General features: G+C 50.1%; 1 protein-coding gene across 5 annotated transcripts in view; it reads right to left on the bottom strand.

Annotated features, from left to right (window-relative positions):
* Nucleotides 1–18051, bottom strand: part of robo1 (roundabout, axon guidance receptor, homolog 1 (Drosophila)) — a 1098986-nt gene that overhangs the window by 387210 nt on the left and 693725 nt on the right. For all 5 annotated transcript variants that reach the window (XM_086007312.1, XM_086007317.1, XM_086007315.1 and 2 more), the window contains one exon: nucleotides 1944–2270. In XM_086007312.1, the coding sequence (XP_085863438.1) occupies nucleotides 1944–2270 (327 nt within the window). The remainder of the gene's footprint in view (nucleotides 1–1943; nucleotides 2271–18051) is intronic.

Raw genomic sequence — 18051 nt, forward strand, 5'->3', positions numbered from 1 at the left:
TTCCCACATTACAACAGTGACTACACTTCATTGGGTGTAAAGAGCTTTGGGACATCCTGAGGTCATGAATGGTGTTGTATAAATGCAAGTCTTTTGTTTAACGAGAATTATGAAGAAGTATGCAATCGATGGTCTAGCAGTGAATCTGGGACAGTTTAATCGCTCAAAACTCACATGTTCTCAATTACTAATTCTCCGCGGGAGTGGGAATGGAAGCCTTTCATGTCTCCCAATCCATTTGAATCTGCAGACAGGAACATGTTGAACAGAATCTGCAGTTCCAAGATTTTTTTATAAAATTTAAATCAAATATAGTTTGCGAAATGAGTGTTCTTGACAAGGCCGGCATTACGATTAAAATCGCTAAACTGTCCTGACGTGACATTCAGGCGCCGGGCAGAGCGGATTGTACATGTGTTAACAACTTAAACCGCTTTCACATTGGGGTCCGGTCCTTGCTGGTGATGTCAGCACCCCGCGCACAACTGGACTCGTGCTACACCAACACCCAGGCCCAACAATCGGGAGGATGCAGGCTGGCACACACGGGCCATACAGTACCAGACGGGTGTGAATCGTTCCCTTTTACCCGCTGTGTACTGTACATATACAGGAGCTGACACTGAGACACACACGGGCCGTGCAGTACCAGACGGGAGTGAATGATTCCCTTTTACCCGCTATGTACTGTACAATGTACAGGAGCTGACACTGAGACACACATGGGCCGTACAGTACCAGATGGGAGTGAATCGTTCCCTTTTACCCGCTGTGTACTGTACAGGTACAGGAGCTGACACTGAGACACACACGGGCCGTATAGTACCAGACGGGAGTGAATCAATCCCTTTTACCCGCTGTGTACTGTACAATGTACAGGCGCTAACAGTGAGACACACACGGGCTGTACAGTGCCAGATGGGAGTGAATCATTCCCTTTTACCTACTGTCTACAGGGTATTGTGGTGTATTACCTATAGAATTGTAAACACACATTTGCTTGAATTAAAATCAAACCAATTGTCATCGAGTAACAAAGGAAATGCAAGATATCTCAATCATACAGCGACATCTTGAAACAAAATCTCCTTCTCGGTCCTTTTATCACACACAAAACAGTCTGAGCAGCAGGAAGCCAGCAACACTCGACAGTCCTTATAGCGAGACCCTTGTATCAAGGCTCTGCCTTGTCCAATATCACCACAAGGGCCATTTCATGCACTCGTCCCAGCATGTAATGGGAAACTCACCCTAAAACCGAGGTAGCTTAACCCTGTGCGAGGCTCTTAATTCATCCCCTCAAACTGTAAGCACCACTCTGGCTGCCAGTGAGAGACCTGCACACACCAGCACTTCTCCCCAGAGTGAGGCAGCCCCAGGCACTCTGTCTGTAGCCCGCCGATGGCAGACAGGAATCGCTGACTCGCCACAGGCGAGGCTATGGCAAACACCATTTTAGCACTAATTTTGGCAGAAAACACCTCACGCACAATACAGGTAAATGTGCTCCACACACGTGTGTATATTTACTTAAAATATCTCAGTGACCAAGAGAGTAGAGCAGCCACAACGATGAAACATCACTCGCACGCTCTGCTTCTCCTCTCGCCATTTTAGCCAACAAAAGAAAAGGTTAAAGTTCACACGCCCACACCGTGTGAGTCTAGCAATCACATGACCCAACGGCAGCGCCTACCAACAATCAGAAACACAATTAGCCACATCTGGACTCCCTATTTGTCCGCCATGTGTCTGATGTACATTGGACGACACAGCCCACATCTGGGAGGTCAGAATTTGTAACGGTGTTGCTGGGCGGGTGCCACAGCTCGAGGGGCAACATCAGCCCGCCCACCCCCGGGGAACTGAGGACACAACCCCATGGCCTCGGAGTGGATACGTCGGACCGGCTCCCGGCCGAGCGGCACGCCTTGCCCACTTACTTGCCACCTCCAGCGAGGCGTTGTGGCTGACGGCCTCCCCCAGGTAGTTCCGGGCCACGCAGACGTAGCTGCCCTCGTCGGGCTTGCTCCTCCGGCCGTGCACGATGCGCAGGAAGAACAAGGAGCCGCTCGGCAGCAGCATGCGGTGGGAGCGGGGGTCGTCCTTGTCCGTCTCCACCCGCTCCCCGTCCTTGTACCACTCGACGGTCGGGCTGGGCCTCCCCTCCGCCTTGCAGTTCAGGGTGGCCGGCTCCCCCTTGGACACGATCAGGTCGGAGGGGTGTTCCGCGATCCGCGGCGGGGAATCCTCCTGCCGAAGACGGGATCCTGAGAGAGAGGAGAGAGAGAAATAGAATTAGACTTTGCTTTTTTTTTGTTTGAAGACTCGTGACCTTTTTCACTTCCCCCTCCCATAACATCGTCCAACTCCGCCCTTGCCTCAGCTCATCTGCTGCTGAAACCCTCATCCATGCCTTTGTTACCTTCAGACTCGACTATTCCAATGCTCTCCTGGCATCCATCTTCTACTCTTAAACTTAAACTTCTTTCCTAACTCGTATCCTGTTCACCCATCACCCTCTGTGCTCACTGAACTACATTGACTCTCGATCCAGCAGTTTGCAAATTCTCATCCTTGTTTTCAAATCCCCTCCATGGCCTCGCCCCTCCCTATCTCTGTAACCTCCTCCAGCCCCACAACCCCCCAAGATCTCTGCGCTCCTCCAATTCGGGCCTCTTGCCCATCCCCGATTATAATCGCTCCACCATTAGCGGCCATGCTCTGGAATTCCCTCCCTAAACCTCTCCGCCTCTCTCTCCTCCTTTAAGACGCTCCTTAAAACCGACCTCTTTGACCAAGCTTTCGGTCACCTGTCCTAATATCTCCTTATGTGGCTCGGTGTCAAATTTTGTCTGATAATCGCTCCTGTGAAGCGCCCTGGGACGTTTCACTACGTTAAAGGCGCTGAAAGCACTAACCCCTGTTGAGGTAGTTTCATAGGGACCCTCTTCTCTGCTGCCTTGCCCCTCGGCACTATTCTGCGAGTCGGTGCCTGGATATGGATTATTGGCTTGAGGGCATCAATGCCGTGCACATACAGACACATACAGCAGGGGACCGCTGGACCGCCACCACAAGTGGGAAGCTGAGTAGACTCTTCCCAATCCCGGCCCAGGAACACTGGGACGAATTGGAACCTAACCCACCCAACTCCTCCCAGCTAAGGCTGGGGTTCCCAACTCTGGTTGGGCATATTCCTGGAGGTTACATCATGTGACCTCCTGCCATTGGCCGCCCGGCACGCCCATCCTCACGGCAGCTCCGCCTTCCCTCGGCCAATCAGAAGGCGAACAGACTCTTCATTACCCGACCGGTGGATTCTTGACTGTCAGGGCAATGGTCTTTCTGCCACCTGCAATATTTTTATAACTATGAAATTAAAGTGCTCAAAGATAAAGAAAGAAAAACACAGCGTTGCTTTCTTGCCCCTATGATTTTTTCTCCCTGGGTTTGTGCACAGCAGTGTCTGCGAGATTAGTCTTTAAGTTCTGGAGTCACCAGGGAAATCCTGGAGTCTCCAAGGCAATCCTGGAGTCTCTGGCGCAATCCTGGAGTGTCTGGCGCAATCCTGGAGTCTCCAAGGCAATCCTGGAGTCTCCAAGACAATCCTGGAATCTCTAGCTCAATCCTGGAATCTCTAGCTCAATCCTGGAGTCTCCAAGGCAATCCTGGAGTCTCTAGCGCAATCCTGGAGTCTCCAAGGCAATCCTGGAATCTCTAGCTCAATCCTGGAGTCTCCAAGGCAATCCTGGAGTCTCTAGCGCAATCCTGGAGTCTCTAGCTCAATCCTGGAGTCTCTAGTGCAATCCTGGAGTCTCCAGCTCAATCCTGGAGTCTCTAGTGCAATCCTGGAGTCTCTAGCGCAATCCTGGAGTCTCCAGCTCAATCCTGGAGTCTCTAGCTCAATCCTGGAGTCTCTAGCGCAATCCTGGAGTCTCCAGCTCAATCCTGGAGTCTCTAGTGCAATCCTGGAGGCTCTAGCTCAATCCTGGAGTCTCTAGCGCAATCCTGGAGTCTCCAGCTCAATCCTGGAGTCTCCAAGGCAATCCTGGAGGATTAGCAACCCCCAGCTATGGCCCAAACCAAACTCAAGACAACTTGACAGGCTGGGGTCAGGCTGGGGTGTGGGTGGGAGGCAGTTAAAGCCATTCCCTCCCCCTGATCTGGTCGACTCCAACAGGAACGACTGAAGCCATCATATAGCCAGCATTGGGATAAGGGATATGGGGTCAGGCGGGAAAGTGGAGTTGAGTTAGAGGACCAGCCATGATCTCACTGAATGGCGGAGCAGGCTCGAGGGGTTGTGTGGCCGACTCCTGCTCCTATTTCTTGCGTTCTTGAGTTCTAATAACGTCTACCTCCAGGTGCACAGAGGGCTGGTTTCACTTTGGGAAGAGGCAGTTTAGGACCCGAGCTGTCTGGAATGCAGCCAGTAATGAGGGGGGGGGGAAGAAAAACACTTTTAGGAATTTATTTTCCTTTCCTAAATTACGCCTTTCCTCTTCACAATGGTTTGCAGGTTGGCTGGTTGATCTGAGGCCTTGCTCTTTGAATTAACAGCTGCTCACACTGCTAAAGCCAGTGGCAATTCATCGCTCGTCGACTGAACCAGCGTTCAGACGGACAGGCCGCAAGCGAAAGTCGTAAAAAGTCCAATAGCATTTTGGAGTTTGATAAACAGTGGCACAGAGTACAAAAGCAGACCATGATACAGGGCTATGGGGAGAGAGCGGGGCAGTGGGATTAGTGTGGGATTGATACAGGGCTATGGGGAGAGAGCGGGGCAGTGGGATTAGTGTGGGATTGATACAGGGCTATGGGGAGAGAGCGGGGCAGTGGGGTTAGTTTGGGATTGATACAGGGCTATGGGGAGAGAGCGGGGCAGTGGGATTAGTTTGGGATTGATACAGAGCTATGGGGAGAGAGTGGGGCAGTGGGTTTAGCTTGGGATTGATACAGGGCTATGGGGAGAGAGCGGGGCAGTGGGGTTAGTTTGGGATTGATACAGGGCTATGGGGAGAGAGCGGGGCAGTGGGGTTAGTTTGGGATTGATACAGGGCTATGGGGAGAGAGCGGGGCAGTGGGATTAGTTTGGGATTGATACAGGGCTATGGGGAGAGAGCGGGGCAGTGGGATTAGTTTGGGATTGATACAGGGCTATGGGGAGAGAGCGGGGCAGTGGGATTAGTTTTGGATCGATACAGGGCTATGGGGAGAGAGCGGGGCAGTGGGATTAGTTTGGGATTGATACAGGGCTATGGGGAGAGAGCGGGGCAGTGGGATTAGTTTGGGGATTGATACAGGGCTATGTGGAGAGAGCGGGGCAGTGGGGTTAGTGTGGGATTGATACAGGGTTATGGGGAGAGAGCGGGGCAGTGGGGTTAGTTTGGGGATTGATACAGGGCTATGGGGGGAGAGCGGGGCAGTGGGATTAGTTTGGGATTGATACAGAGCTATGGGGAGAGAGCGGGGTAGTGGGATTAGTTTGGGATTGATACAGGGCTATGGGGAGAGAGCGGGGCAGTGGGATTAGTTTGGGATTGATACAGGGCTATGGGGAGAGAGCGGGGCAGTGGGATTAGTTTGGGATTGATACAGGGCTATGGGGAGAGAGCGGGGCAGTGGGATTAGTTTGGGACTGATACAGAGCTATGGGGAGAGAGCGGGGCAGTGGGATTAGTTTGGGACTGATACAGAGCTATGGGGAGAGAGCGGGGCAGTGGGATTAGTTTTGGATTGATACAGAGCTATGGAGAGAGAGCGGGGCAGTGGGATTAGTTTGGGATTGATACAGGGCTATGGGGAGAGAGCGGGGCAGTGGGGTTAGTTTGGGATAGATACAGGGCTATAGGGAGAGAGCGGGGCAGTGGGGTTAGTTTGGGATAGATACAGGGCTATAGGGAGAGAGCGGGGCAGTGGGGTTAGTGTGGGATTGATACAGAGCTATGGGGAGAGAGCGGGGCAGTGGGATTAGTTTGGGATTGATACAGTGCTATGGGGAGAGAGCGGGGCAGTGGGATTAGTTTGGGATTGATATAGGGCTATGGGGAGAGAGTGGGGCAGTGGGATTAGTTTGGGGATTGATACAGAGCTATGGGGAGAGAGCAGGGCAGTGGGATTAGTTTGGGATTGATACAGGGCTATGGGGAGAGAGCGGGGCAGTGGGATTAGTTTGGGATTGATACAGGGCTATGGGGAGAGAGCGGGGCAGTGGGATTAGTTTGGGATTGATACAGGGCTATGGGGAGAGAGTGGGGCAGTGGGATTAGTTTGGGATTGATACAGGGCTATGGGGAGAGAGCGGGGCAGTGGGGTTAGTTTGGGATTGATGAAGGGCTATAGGGAGAGAGCGGGGCAGCGGGATTAGTTTGGGATTGATACAGGGCTATGGAGAGAGAGCGGGACAGTGAGATTAGTTTGGGATTGATACAGGGCTATGGGGAGAGAGCGGGGCAGTGGGATTAGTTTGGGATTGATACAGGGCTATGGGGAGAGAGCGGGGCAGTGGGGTTAGTTTGGGATTGATACAGGGCTATGGGGAGAGAGCGGGGCAGTGGGGTTAGTTTGGGATTGATACAGGGCTATGGGGAGAGAGCGGGGCAGTGGGGTTAGTTTGGGATTGATACAGGGCTATGGAGAGAGAGCGGGGCAGTGGGGTTAGTTTGGGATTGATACAGGGCTATGGGGAGAGAGCGGGGCAGTGGGGTTAGTTTGGGATTGATGCAGGGCTATGGAGAGAGAGCGGGGCAGTGGGGTTAGTTTGGGATTGATACAGGGCTATGGAGAGAGAGCGGGGCAGTGGGGTTAGTTTGGGATTGATACAGGGCTATGGAGAGAGAGCGGGGCAGTGGGATTAGTTTTGGATTGATACAGGGCTATGGGGAGAGAGCGGGGCAGTGGGATTAGTTTGGGATTGATACAGGGCTATGTGGAGAGAGCGGGGCAGTGAGATCAGTTTTGGATTGATACAGGGCTATGGAGAGAGAGCGGGGCAGTGGGATTAGTTTTGAATTGATCTAGCTAAGAGCCGGCATGAACATGATGGGCCGAACAGCCTCCTCCGTTGCTGTGAACTCCTACGGGTCTATGATTCAGCCTCGGAAGCACAGGCAGTTGGGTGGAGCATAATCACCACTGGCAGGATGTCAACAACCTCAGGAGAGGGAGAGAAAACTGGGGCTGGGGGTAGGGGATGGGGAAATATATATAAAGCAGCCTGAGGGTTGTCTAAGAAGGGTTATTTTTAAAATTTGTTTTATGGGATGTGGGCATCGCTCCAGCATTTATTGCCCATCCCTAATTGCCCTTGAGAAGGTGGTGGTGAGCCGCCTTCTTGAACCGCTGCAGTCCGTGTGGTGAAGGTGCTCCCACAGTGCTGTTAGGGAGGGAGTTCCAGGATTTTGACCCAGCGACGATGAAGGAACGGCCGATATATTTCCAAGTCAGGATGGTGTGTAACTTGGAGGGGAACTTGGAGGTGGTGGTGTTCCCATGCACCTGCTGCCCTTGTCCTTCCAGGTGGAAGAGGTCGCGGGTTTGGGAGGTGCTGCGAAGGAGCCTTGGCGAGTTGCTGCAGTGCATCTTGTAGATGGTGCACACTGCAGCCACAGTGCGCCGGTGGTGGAGGGAGTGAATGTTAAAGGTGGTGGATGGGGTGCCAATCAAGCGGGCTGCTTTGTCCTGGATGGTGTCGAGCTTCTTGAGTGTTGTTGGAGCTGCACTCATCCAGGCAAGTGGAGAGTATTCCATCACACTCCTGACTTGTGCCTTGTAGATGGTAGAAAGGCTTTGGGGAGTCAGGAGGTGAGACACTCACCGCAGAATACCCAGCCTCTGACCTGCTCTTGTTGCCACTGTATTTATGTGGCTGGTCCAGTTAAGTTTCTGGTCAATGGTAACCCCCAGGATGTTGATGGTGGGGAATTCGGCAATGGTAATACCACTGAATGTCATGGGGAGGTGGTTAGACGCTCGCTTGTTGGAGATAGTCATTGCCTGGCACTTGTGTGGCGCGAATGTTACCTGCGAATGTTAACACCGATTGATTGCACGATTGGATTAGCCTGGAGGCTGGGAGTGATTTGACAGTCACTCAGTGTACAATGCTTATTGTTTAGTTCACAGTAAGCGCTGTGTCAGTCTCATTTTCCTTAAATTCAATTTAGTGGATTAAAGTAAAGTAAAAATGTCACAGTGTTAATTAAGATACTACAAAACATCTCTGTTCTTTGACGCTCCTGTAAAGTTACACCTCTCCGCAGGGATGTGCATAACATTGAATTTTTGTCCCTCCCAGTTACAGGGGTAAAGAGAGGAAGTTATCATGTCGGCCGTGACTCAATGGGTCGCGCTCTCTCTCTCTCACCTCAGAGTCAGAAAGTTGTGTGTTCGAGCCCCACTCCAGAGACTTGGGCGCATAATCTAGGCTGACACTCCCAGTGCCAGTGCTGAGGGAGCGCTGCACTGTCAGAGGGGCCGTCTTTTGGATGAGACGTTAAACCGAGGCCCCGGTCTGCTCTCTCAGGTGGACGTAAATGATCCCATGGCCACTATTCTGAAGAAGAGCAGGGGAGTTCTCCCCGGTGTCCTGGGGCCAATATTTATCCCTCAACCAACATCATTAAAAAACAGATTATCGGGTCATTATCTCATTATTGTTTGTGGGAGCTTGCTGTGTACAGACTGTCTGCCGCGTTTCCTACATTAACACAGTGACTACGCTTCAAAAAGTACGCCATAGGCTGTGAAGCGCTTTGGGACGTCCTGAGGTTGTGAAAGGTGCTATAGAAATACAAGTTCGTTTTAGTTTTCCTTTTTATAGGTTTGGATATTTGTAGACTAGACAGACTAGATGCAGGAAGGATGTTCCCGATGGCGGGGGAGTCCAGAACCAGGGGTCACAGTCTAAGGATAAGGGGTAAACCATTTAGGACTGAGATGAGGAGGAATTTCTTCACCCAGAGAGTGGTGAACCTGTGGAATTCTCTACCACAGAAGGCAGTTGAGGCCAATTCATTAAATATATTCAAGAAGGAGTTAGATATATTTCTTAAGGCTAAAGGGATCAAGGGATATGGGGAGAAAGCAGGGACAGGGTACTGAATTTGGATGATCAGCCATGATCTCATTGAATGGCGGAGAAGGCTCGAGGGGCCGAATGGCCTACTCCTGCTCCTATCTTCTATGTTTCTAGACAAGGTAATGAAGTAACTGTTATTCCCAGTCGTAGTGTCAACACATCTTCAATATCTTGACGGAGAAACAACTGCAGGGAGATGGGGAAAGAGCGGGGGAGTGGAACTAACTGGATTGCTCTTCGAAAGAGCCGGCGCAGACTCGAAGGGTCGAATGCAAGTTATGGCACTAATTATATTTGAGTTAAAGGGTGCAGGAAAAAAATCTAACTATTCTGGGCCATTGATTTAAGCAGTTCCCACTCTTAAATCCGTATCCAACATGTATGGGTTTTAATAACAGTCATAAGTTCAAAAGAGATTAGCAGTCATACGCTTGGCTAACTAAATCACAGGGTATGTCTCTGTTTGCATGAGGTTAGCTTCCTCCCATCAAACTATCTGTCCAGACCCAAAATCAAAGAGCTAGGTTTTAAGAGGTGTCTTGGTGTGTCAGCCAGGGCTCAGTGGGCAGCACCCTCGCCTCTGAGTCAGACCGATTCTGGGTTCGAGCCCCACTCCAGGGACTCTGAGCACATAAATCTAGGCTGACACTCCAGTGCAGGGCTAAGGGAGCGCTACACTGTCGGAGGTGCCGTCTTTCAGATGAGACATTAAGCCGAGGCCCCGTCTGCTCTCTCGGGTGGACGTAAAAGATCCCACGGCCACTATTTCAAAGAAGAGCGGGGGAGTTCTCCCCGGTGTCCTGGGCCAAAAATATATCCCTCAATCAACATCACTAAAACAGATTATCTGGTCATTTATCACATTGGTGCTGGTGGGAGCTTGCTGTGCGCAAATTGGCTGCCGCGTTACCTACATTACAACAGTGACCACACTTAAAAAAAAAGTACTTAATTGGCTGTAAAATGCTTTGGGATGTCCAGAGGTTGTGCAAGAGCTATATAAATGTAAGTCTTTCTTTTTTTTCTTAAAGGAGGAGACAGAGGCGGAGAGGTTTAGGGAGGGAATTCCAGAGCTTCAGGTCTAGATTGCTGAAAACACAACCACCAATGGTGGAGTGAAGGAAATCTGGGATTCGCAAGAGGTCAGAACTGGAGGTGCGCAGACCAATACCAAGCTAATGCTAGCCAAAAATCCTTCACTTTTGACACAGAGCAGAGGCTCGGGAGTGGGCTGGGGGGGCCTGGGTGCAATAGGCTGACTAGAACCGAGACACAGAGGAGTTGTAGGGCAGCTGGAGCAACGGCCTTGGAGTAATACACCCCAGCGCTGAAACCTGCAAGTAGGAGCCCCCCTGCCGCAAAGGCCTCAAAACACACTAGGCCGCAAAGGCCTCAAAGTACATTAGGCTGCAAAGGCCTCAAAACACACTAGGCCGCAAAGGCCTCAAAGTACATTAGGCTGCAAAGGCCTCAAAGTACATTAGGCTGCAAAGGCCTCAAAGTACATTAGGCTGGCTGCTGTACCTTCTCAGCCTAGGGCAAAACAGTACTGACTAGAGGAGAAGAATTAATTTAAAGCAGACAAGCAAATAAAGCTCAAATAAAGCGCACTCACACACGTATTATCCTCTCCTTGCGTGAAAGAGTTAACATTCACCAGAGGAAGAGATTCAGCGCCTGGCTCTGAGGTGTAAAGCGTAGAATGCTTTACAGTAGAGGCCATTTCCTGGATTTATAAAGCTAATTATACAGTACTTCATCCATTCACTGGTTGAGCTAAATATCAGTGACTGCAGTCAGGTATTTAAGGGATTAGGGTCGGACAAATCCCCTTGGGAATGGAATGCACTGCAGCTATTTTTTTTTTGGTTGAATCTCTGGGTCTTTTTCCGTCGGATTGCTGGGTTTTTTTTCCTACCCAGATGCAGTCAGTTGGTGTTGTCCAACGGGTACAATGCATTTGTCCAGGTCAGTTTGCTTCTGTGAAGAATTCCTCTGTGCAGGCTGGGTTGCGTTCCTAGCCTGACCTCTTGATGGCTGAACAGGTGGTGCATTCCACACAAGGAACACTCGACGGGCAGCCTTAAAGGGGCCGCGTCTCGACAAAAAAACTGGGCTCGGCAAATCGGCTTCCAAACAGAGCACGCGGAGATGGGGGAGGAGTGGCGGGGCAGTGGGGCGACGGGGACGGGGGGGAGGTCAATGTTCCCTCTAACTTTTATGTTTGGTACGCGGTCCCTTTAGATTTGCCGCACAGGCTTAGGGGGAATGTTGGATGTGGGCGGGCCTCAATAATCGGAGAAAAATCTCGGAGAATGCATCTATGATGTCACGACACACAGAGCGGCAAGAGGAAACTTTCCCCCTTCTGTGCTGTTAGCTGGATCGAAACACGGACTTGTTTCTCCCAGAGGAGGCTGATATCGCTGCGTACAAAAAGATAGGTGGGGTGTTGGGTGATGTACCGAACTTTACTGGTGCACCTCACTAAGTGGCAATCATGAGTGCTGGACATCAGCATACCTGGGACTTGCCCTATGTGGTTACAAAGCATTTACAGCACAGAAACAGGCCATTCGGCCCAACTGGTCCATGCCGGTGTTTCTGCTCCACACGAGCCTCCTCCCACCCCTCTTTATCTCACCCTATCACCATATCCTTCTATTCCTTTCTCCCTCATGTGTTTATCTAGCTTCCCCTTAAATGTATCTATACTATTCACCTCAACCACTCCCTGTGGCAGCGAGTTCCACATTCTCACCACTCTCTGGGTAAAGAAGTTTCTCCTGAATTCCCTATTGGATTTATTAGTGACTGTCTTATATTTATGGCCCCTAGTTCTGGTCTCCCCCACAAGTGGAAACATCTTCTCTACGTCTACCCTATCGAAGCCCTTCATAATTTTAAAGACCTCAATCATGTCACCCCTCAGTCTTCTCTTTTCTAGAGAACAGAGCCCCAGCCATATATTTCAGGCTATGAACTACAAATCAGGATCATTTAAAAGATAAAATTAGTAAAAAACATTTGTAAACACAGCAGAGTTTACCAGATTGCGGAAGTGTTCCCAAATTTACAGGTCCTTTTCCAAACCAATAAAAACGTTGTGAAATTCTGGTTCAATTTCTGCACTGTCACACTCGCTCCTTCGACCAACACATGCAATGCGAATATTCTACCTGAAATTGGTCATCCCTACAGCGACGAGTTCCATCACCACAGCCTGCCGAGAGCCGACCTAACTAAAAGTGAGCAGTCCTGAAACATGTGTCCACGACCACTCTTGGCAGCGGTCATAGAGACGGGCCTTTAGGCAACTCTCCCTTATCGCAAATCAATCAGACAAGGTGAGAAACCAACAGTCTGGCAGGTTCAACAGACAGGAGACATTACCGGTAAGTGATCTGGTGGGACATCAACGCTTGCAACATTGCAACTAAATGTCGGGCCCAAAATTCCGTTTCTTAGTTTAAGGATGAAAGAAAAAGGACAAAACGCTCAACATTCTCATACCAGTTTCAAAGTCTCATCTGATCTGTGGGGTTTCTGTGATCTCTGCGCTCCTCCAATTCTGCCCTCTTGAGGATCCCTGATTATAATCGCTCAACCTTTGGTGGCCGTGCCTTCTGTTGCCTGGGCCCTAAGCTCTGGAATTCCCTGCCTAAACCTCTCCACCTCGCTACCTCTCTTTCCTCCTTTAAGACGCTCCTTAAAACCTACCTCTTTGACCAAGCTTTTGGTCACCTGCCCTAATTTATCCTTATGTGGATCGGTGTCAAATAATTTTGTCTTAAAATACTCCAGTGCAGCGCCTTGGGATGTTTTACTACGTTAAAGGCGCTATATAAATACAAGAAGTTCTTGTTGTTGTTGTTGATAGGGTGCGTCATCCCTTAGATTTATTTACGTGTTCTTGGGGTGTGGGCAGCACTGGCAAGGCAGTATTTATCGCCCGTCCCTGGTTGGCCTAAGGGCAGTTAAGAGCCAACCACAAAGCGTGAGACTGGAGTCACGCGTAGGCCAGAGCAGGTGGGAGTGACAGCTTCCATTCTCTGATGGGCCTTGGTGACCAGTTGGCCTTTTTACAACAACCTGGCAGCGTTCATGGTCAATGTCTGGTGCCAGCCCACAAATTACCAGCTGTACGAGAGTTCAATTTCCCAACTGACCACGCTGGGATCTGAACTCGCAACCTACCTCTGGCTTGTACTCTAGCCCAGTGCTCTAATGACTAGGCGACCATTCCCGGCGCTCAGTTATATCTGTAACGTCACCCACACCAAATGCCATCAAGGCAGCTCTTGGGCCAATCAGTTTGAGTGTTCCCTTCATCCAAAGCATAATGAGGTTAAGAACACAACTTGTAACTTTTGTGGAATAACAACAGAAAATGCTGTAAAAACTCAGCAGGCCAGGCAACATCCGTGGAGAGAAAAGAGAGTCAACGTTTTGGGTCAAACCCTTTGTCAAGTCTTGACAAAGGGTTTCGACCTGGAACGTTGACTCTATTTTCTCTCCACGGATGTTGCCTGGCCTGCTGAGTTTTTACAGCATTTTCTGTTGTTATTTTGGATTTCCAGCATCTGCAGTATTTTGCTATTGTAACTTTTGTGGCCTTTCTAATTTCAGAATTTGAACTAATGGCATTGATTAGCCACTGGGAGTCACAACACACAGCACAGCACAGGAGAAAATAAGAAGGGTGTAGCTGGGTGTGGACTTAAGGGGATGAGCTATGATCTAACTTGTAATTACTGGTAAACGTTGAGGCCTTGCTTCAGTAGAAGGCATCTTGTGGTTCTTTGTGTCCAGAAATCTTGGCCCAGTTTCCATTCGAGATTCAAGGACCAAAGCTGCCTGCCTGTACAACCCACAGAGCTATAAAAAGCAACAACTTCCCGCCTACAGCCAGGAGCTAAAGGATTGCAGAACAAATCACAGCAACAACATACACTTCTATCGAGCCCCGGATGTGTAAAAGTAAGGGAGACTCGCATTTCTGTAGTACACTTCCACCACCTCAGGACGTCCCGAAGCTCTTTTCAGCCAATGAAGTACTTTTTTGAAGTGTAGTCACTGTTGTAATGTAGGAAACTCGGCAGCCAATTTGTGCACAGCAAGCTCCCACAAACAGCAATGTGATAAATGATCAGAAGCTGGGATAGTTCTCCTTGGAGCAGAGAAGGTTAAGAGGAGATTTGATAGAGGTGTTCAAAAACATGAATGGTTTTGATAGAGTAAATAAGGAGAAACTGTTTCCAATGGCAGGAGGGTCGGTAACCAGAGGGCACAGTTTTAAGGTGATTGGCAAAAGAACCAGAGGGGGAGATGAGGAGAATTAAATTTACGCAGCGACTTGTTGTGATCTGGAATGCGCTGCCTGAAAGGGCGGTGGAAGCAGATTCAATAGTAACTTTCAAAAGGGAATTGGATAAATACTTGAAAAGGAAAAATTTACAGAGGCAGGGGGGCGTGGGACTAATTGGAGAGCTCTTTCAAAGAGCCGGCACAGGCACGATGGGCTGAATGGTCTCCCTCTGTGCTGTATCATTCTATGATTCTATCTTATATTTATGGCCCCTAGTTCTGGGCTCCCCCACAAGTAGAAACATCTCTACCCTATCGAAACCCCTTCATAATTTTGAAGAGCTCTATCAGGTCACCCCTCAGCCTTCTCTTTTCCAGAGAAAAGAGCCCCAGCCTGTTCTGTCTTTCCTGATAGGTTTAACATGGGGATAACTGGGAAGTGAAAGATCCAGTTCAGGTCTGGAGTGGTTAGCAGGTATCGTTCCCTTGTTGCTCAGCAGGGAGTTGAGTGACTGAATGTCAACAGTAATCTGCCTAGTTAATGAGCACTGTTCATTAGCAGAACACAAACACTCCTCAATTTGCTCAATTTCTTTTCACTCATAGCTATGGTATGACAAAGGAGCCGATTGCAGACTGTGAAATTTATCCTGAGGGAGCAAGAGAGATGCGGATAAGAACATGAGAAGGCCAATAGGTCCAAGAATCACCATCCTTTTTTGATAAATCAACCACGTTATCCCTTGATCTCACCTACCCACCTTATCCCTCACCCCGCACCTTCTCCCCCGTCCCTCAATCCCCACCTACACAACCTCTCCCCATATCCCTCAACCCCACCAACCCACCTTCTCCCCATATCCCTCAACCCCACCTACCCACCTTCTCCCCATATAGCTCAACCCCACCTACCCACCTTCTCCCCATATAGCTCAACCCCACCTACCCACCTTCTCCCCATATCCCTCAACCCCACCAACCCACCTTCTCCCCATATCCCTCAACCCCACCAGCCCACCTTCTCCCCATATCCCTCAACCCCACCAACCCACCTTCTCCCCATATCCCTCAACCCCACCAACCCACCTTCTCCACATATCCCTCAACCCCACCAACCCACCTTCTCCCCATATCCCTCAACCCCACCAACCCACCTTCTCCCCATATCCCTCAACCCCACCAACCCACCTTCTCCCCATATCCCTCAACCCCACCAACCCACCTTCTCCCCATATCCCTCAACCCCACCTGCCCACCTTCTCCAGCATCTCGTGAAGTGGTGCGCCGATAACAACCTGGCCCTTAACATCAAGAAAACTAAGGAAATCATTGTGGACTTCAGGAAGTCTAAAGGCGGAAGTCACACCCCCATCCACATCCATGGGGCTGTGGTGGAAAGGGTGGACAGCTTTAAGTTCCTCGGAGTCCACATCACGGAAGACCTCTCCTGGTCCCTCAGCACCTCCTCTGTGGTGAAGAAGGCCCAGCAGCGCCTATATTTCCTAAGGAGACTGAAGGGATGTAACCTGTCACCCCTGATCCTCTCTAACTTTTACCGCTGCACAATAGAGAGCATCCTGACGAACTGTATCACAGTATGGTATGGCAGCTGTAGCTACTATGACCGGAAAGCCCTGCAGCGGGTAGTCAAAACTGCCCAACGCATTACCGGCACCCGGCTACCGACCATAGAGAACATCTACCAGAAACGCTGTTTACGGAGGTCACTGACCATCATCAAAGACCCTACCCACCCCAGCCACAGTCTGTTCGCCCTCCTGCCATCTGGGAGACGCTACAGATGCATTCGCACCCGAACGACCAGATTTAGGAACAGCTTCTTTCCCAGGGCTGTCATCCTACTGAACTCTACAAATAAACTCTAAAGCCTGCACATCTGCCAATGCACTTTATAATGTTTATGTTAATGTTAATGTATTACAAGCCAAATGAATGTTGAATGTTTAAATGTCTTAATCTAAATGTACACTCTCGGGAGCCGCAAGCCTACATTTCGTTGTACTGCACTTGTGCACTAACAATGACAATAAAGTTGATTATTATTATTACTATTATTATATTCCTCACCCCCACCTACCCACGTTCTCCCCATATCCCTCAACCACCCACCTTCTCATCGCATCCCTCGATCCCACCTACTCACCCCAAGGCTGGAAATTGAAGATGGGCAAAAGGCCAGGATTGGAGGGCCGCAGAGATCTCTGAGGGTTATAGACCTGGAGGAGATTACAGAGGTAGGGAGGGACGAGGCCATGGAGGGATTTGAACACAAGGATGAGAATTTGAAAATTGCTGGACTGGGAGCCAATGTAGGTCAGCGAGCACAGGGGATGATGGGTGAACGGGACTTGGTGCGAGTTAGGATACGGGCAGCCGAGTTTTGGATGAGTTTACGGAAGGTAGAAGATGGGAGGCCGGCCGGGAGAGTGTTAGAATGGTCAAGTCTAGAGGTAACAAAGGCCTGGATAAGGGTTTCAGCTGCAGATGAGCTGAGGCAGGGGCGGAGGCGGACGATGCTGCGGCGGTGGAAGTAGGCGCTCTTGGTGATGGAGAGGATATGGGGTTGGAAGCTCAGCTCAGGGTCAGATACGACACCAAGGTTGCGAACCGTCTGGTTCATCCTCAGGGAGAGGGGTGAAATCGGTGAGAAAAGTACAGAGTTCGTGGTGAGGGCTCAAGGACGACAGCTTCATTACTTCCCAATGTTTAACTGGAGGAAATTGCAGCGACTGCATAGCGGACAAGCAATCTGACAACACAGAGACAGTGGAGGGGTCGAGAGCGGTGCTGGCGAACCACATTCCTGGAAGTCCCTTTTATATTTTTGTGGAATTTATTGTTTTCTTGTTTTTCCAATCTGCACCGTGTCGGGTTCGATGAGAAGGAAAATGCGACTATTGTTCCACGGACAGGCAGCTCGGAGACGAGTTGCAAAGGGGATAACAGAGCGTCTGGTCTCAGATGCCTCCTAAGTAAGACTCGGCCACAGCCCAGCAAGAGTCTGGCTCACATCCAGCCCCAGCTCCCGCCAGCGCTGATGCAACAAGTTGGGATTAAGAGGTGGTTCACATCATCAAACAGTCACAGCTTGCCGTTGACTGTTTTCACAGCAACCCATGGAGTTAGCCGGAACTGAAGAGGTATTCCCGGGGCGAGGAAGTACCTGCTTCTCCGAGGCTATATTCTCCCCAATTTCCACCCCCCACCCCACAGCACGATGCTGACTTTCGCCTAAGTTCGTAATCCCACCCTCTGCTGCCAATGTCTTTCGGATGAAACGTTAAACCGATGCCCCCATCTACCCTCTCAAATAGACATCAGAGATCCCATGGCTACTGTTTCGAAGAAGAGCAAGGGGAGGGGATTTCTCCCCGGTGTCCTGGGGCCAATATTTATCCCTCAACCAACATCACTGAAACAGATTATCTGTTCATTATCACATTGCTGTTTGTGGGAGCTTGCTGTGCACAAATTTGCTGCCGTGTTTCCTACATTACAACAGTGACTACACTTCAAAAAGTATTTAATTTGCTGTAGAGCGCGTTGGGACGTCCTGAGGTTGTGAAAGGCGCTATAGAAATGCAACTTCTTTCTTTCTTTCTGTCAGCTAAGTGAGCATTTCTTGAAGTGAGCGTGGGTAG

The sequence above is a fragment of the Somniosus microcephalus genome, chromosome 14, assembly GCF_052327205.1.
Source record: "Somniosus microcephalus isolate GS21.2 chromosome 14, FLI_Smic_1.0, whole genome shotgun sequence".
Taxonomy (NCBI): domain Eukaryota; kingdom Metazoa; phylum Chordata; class Chondrichthyes; order Squaliformes; family Somniosidae; genus Somniosus; species Somniosus microcephalus.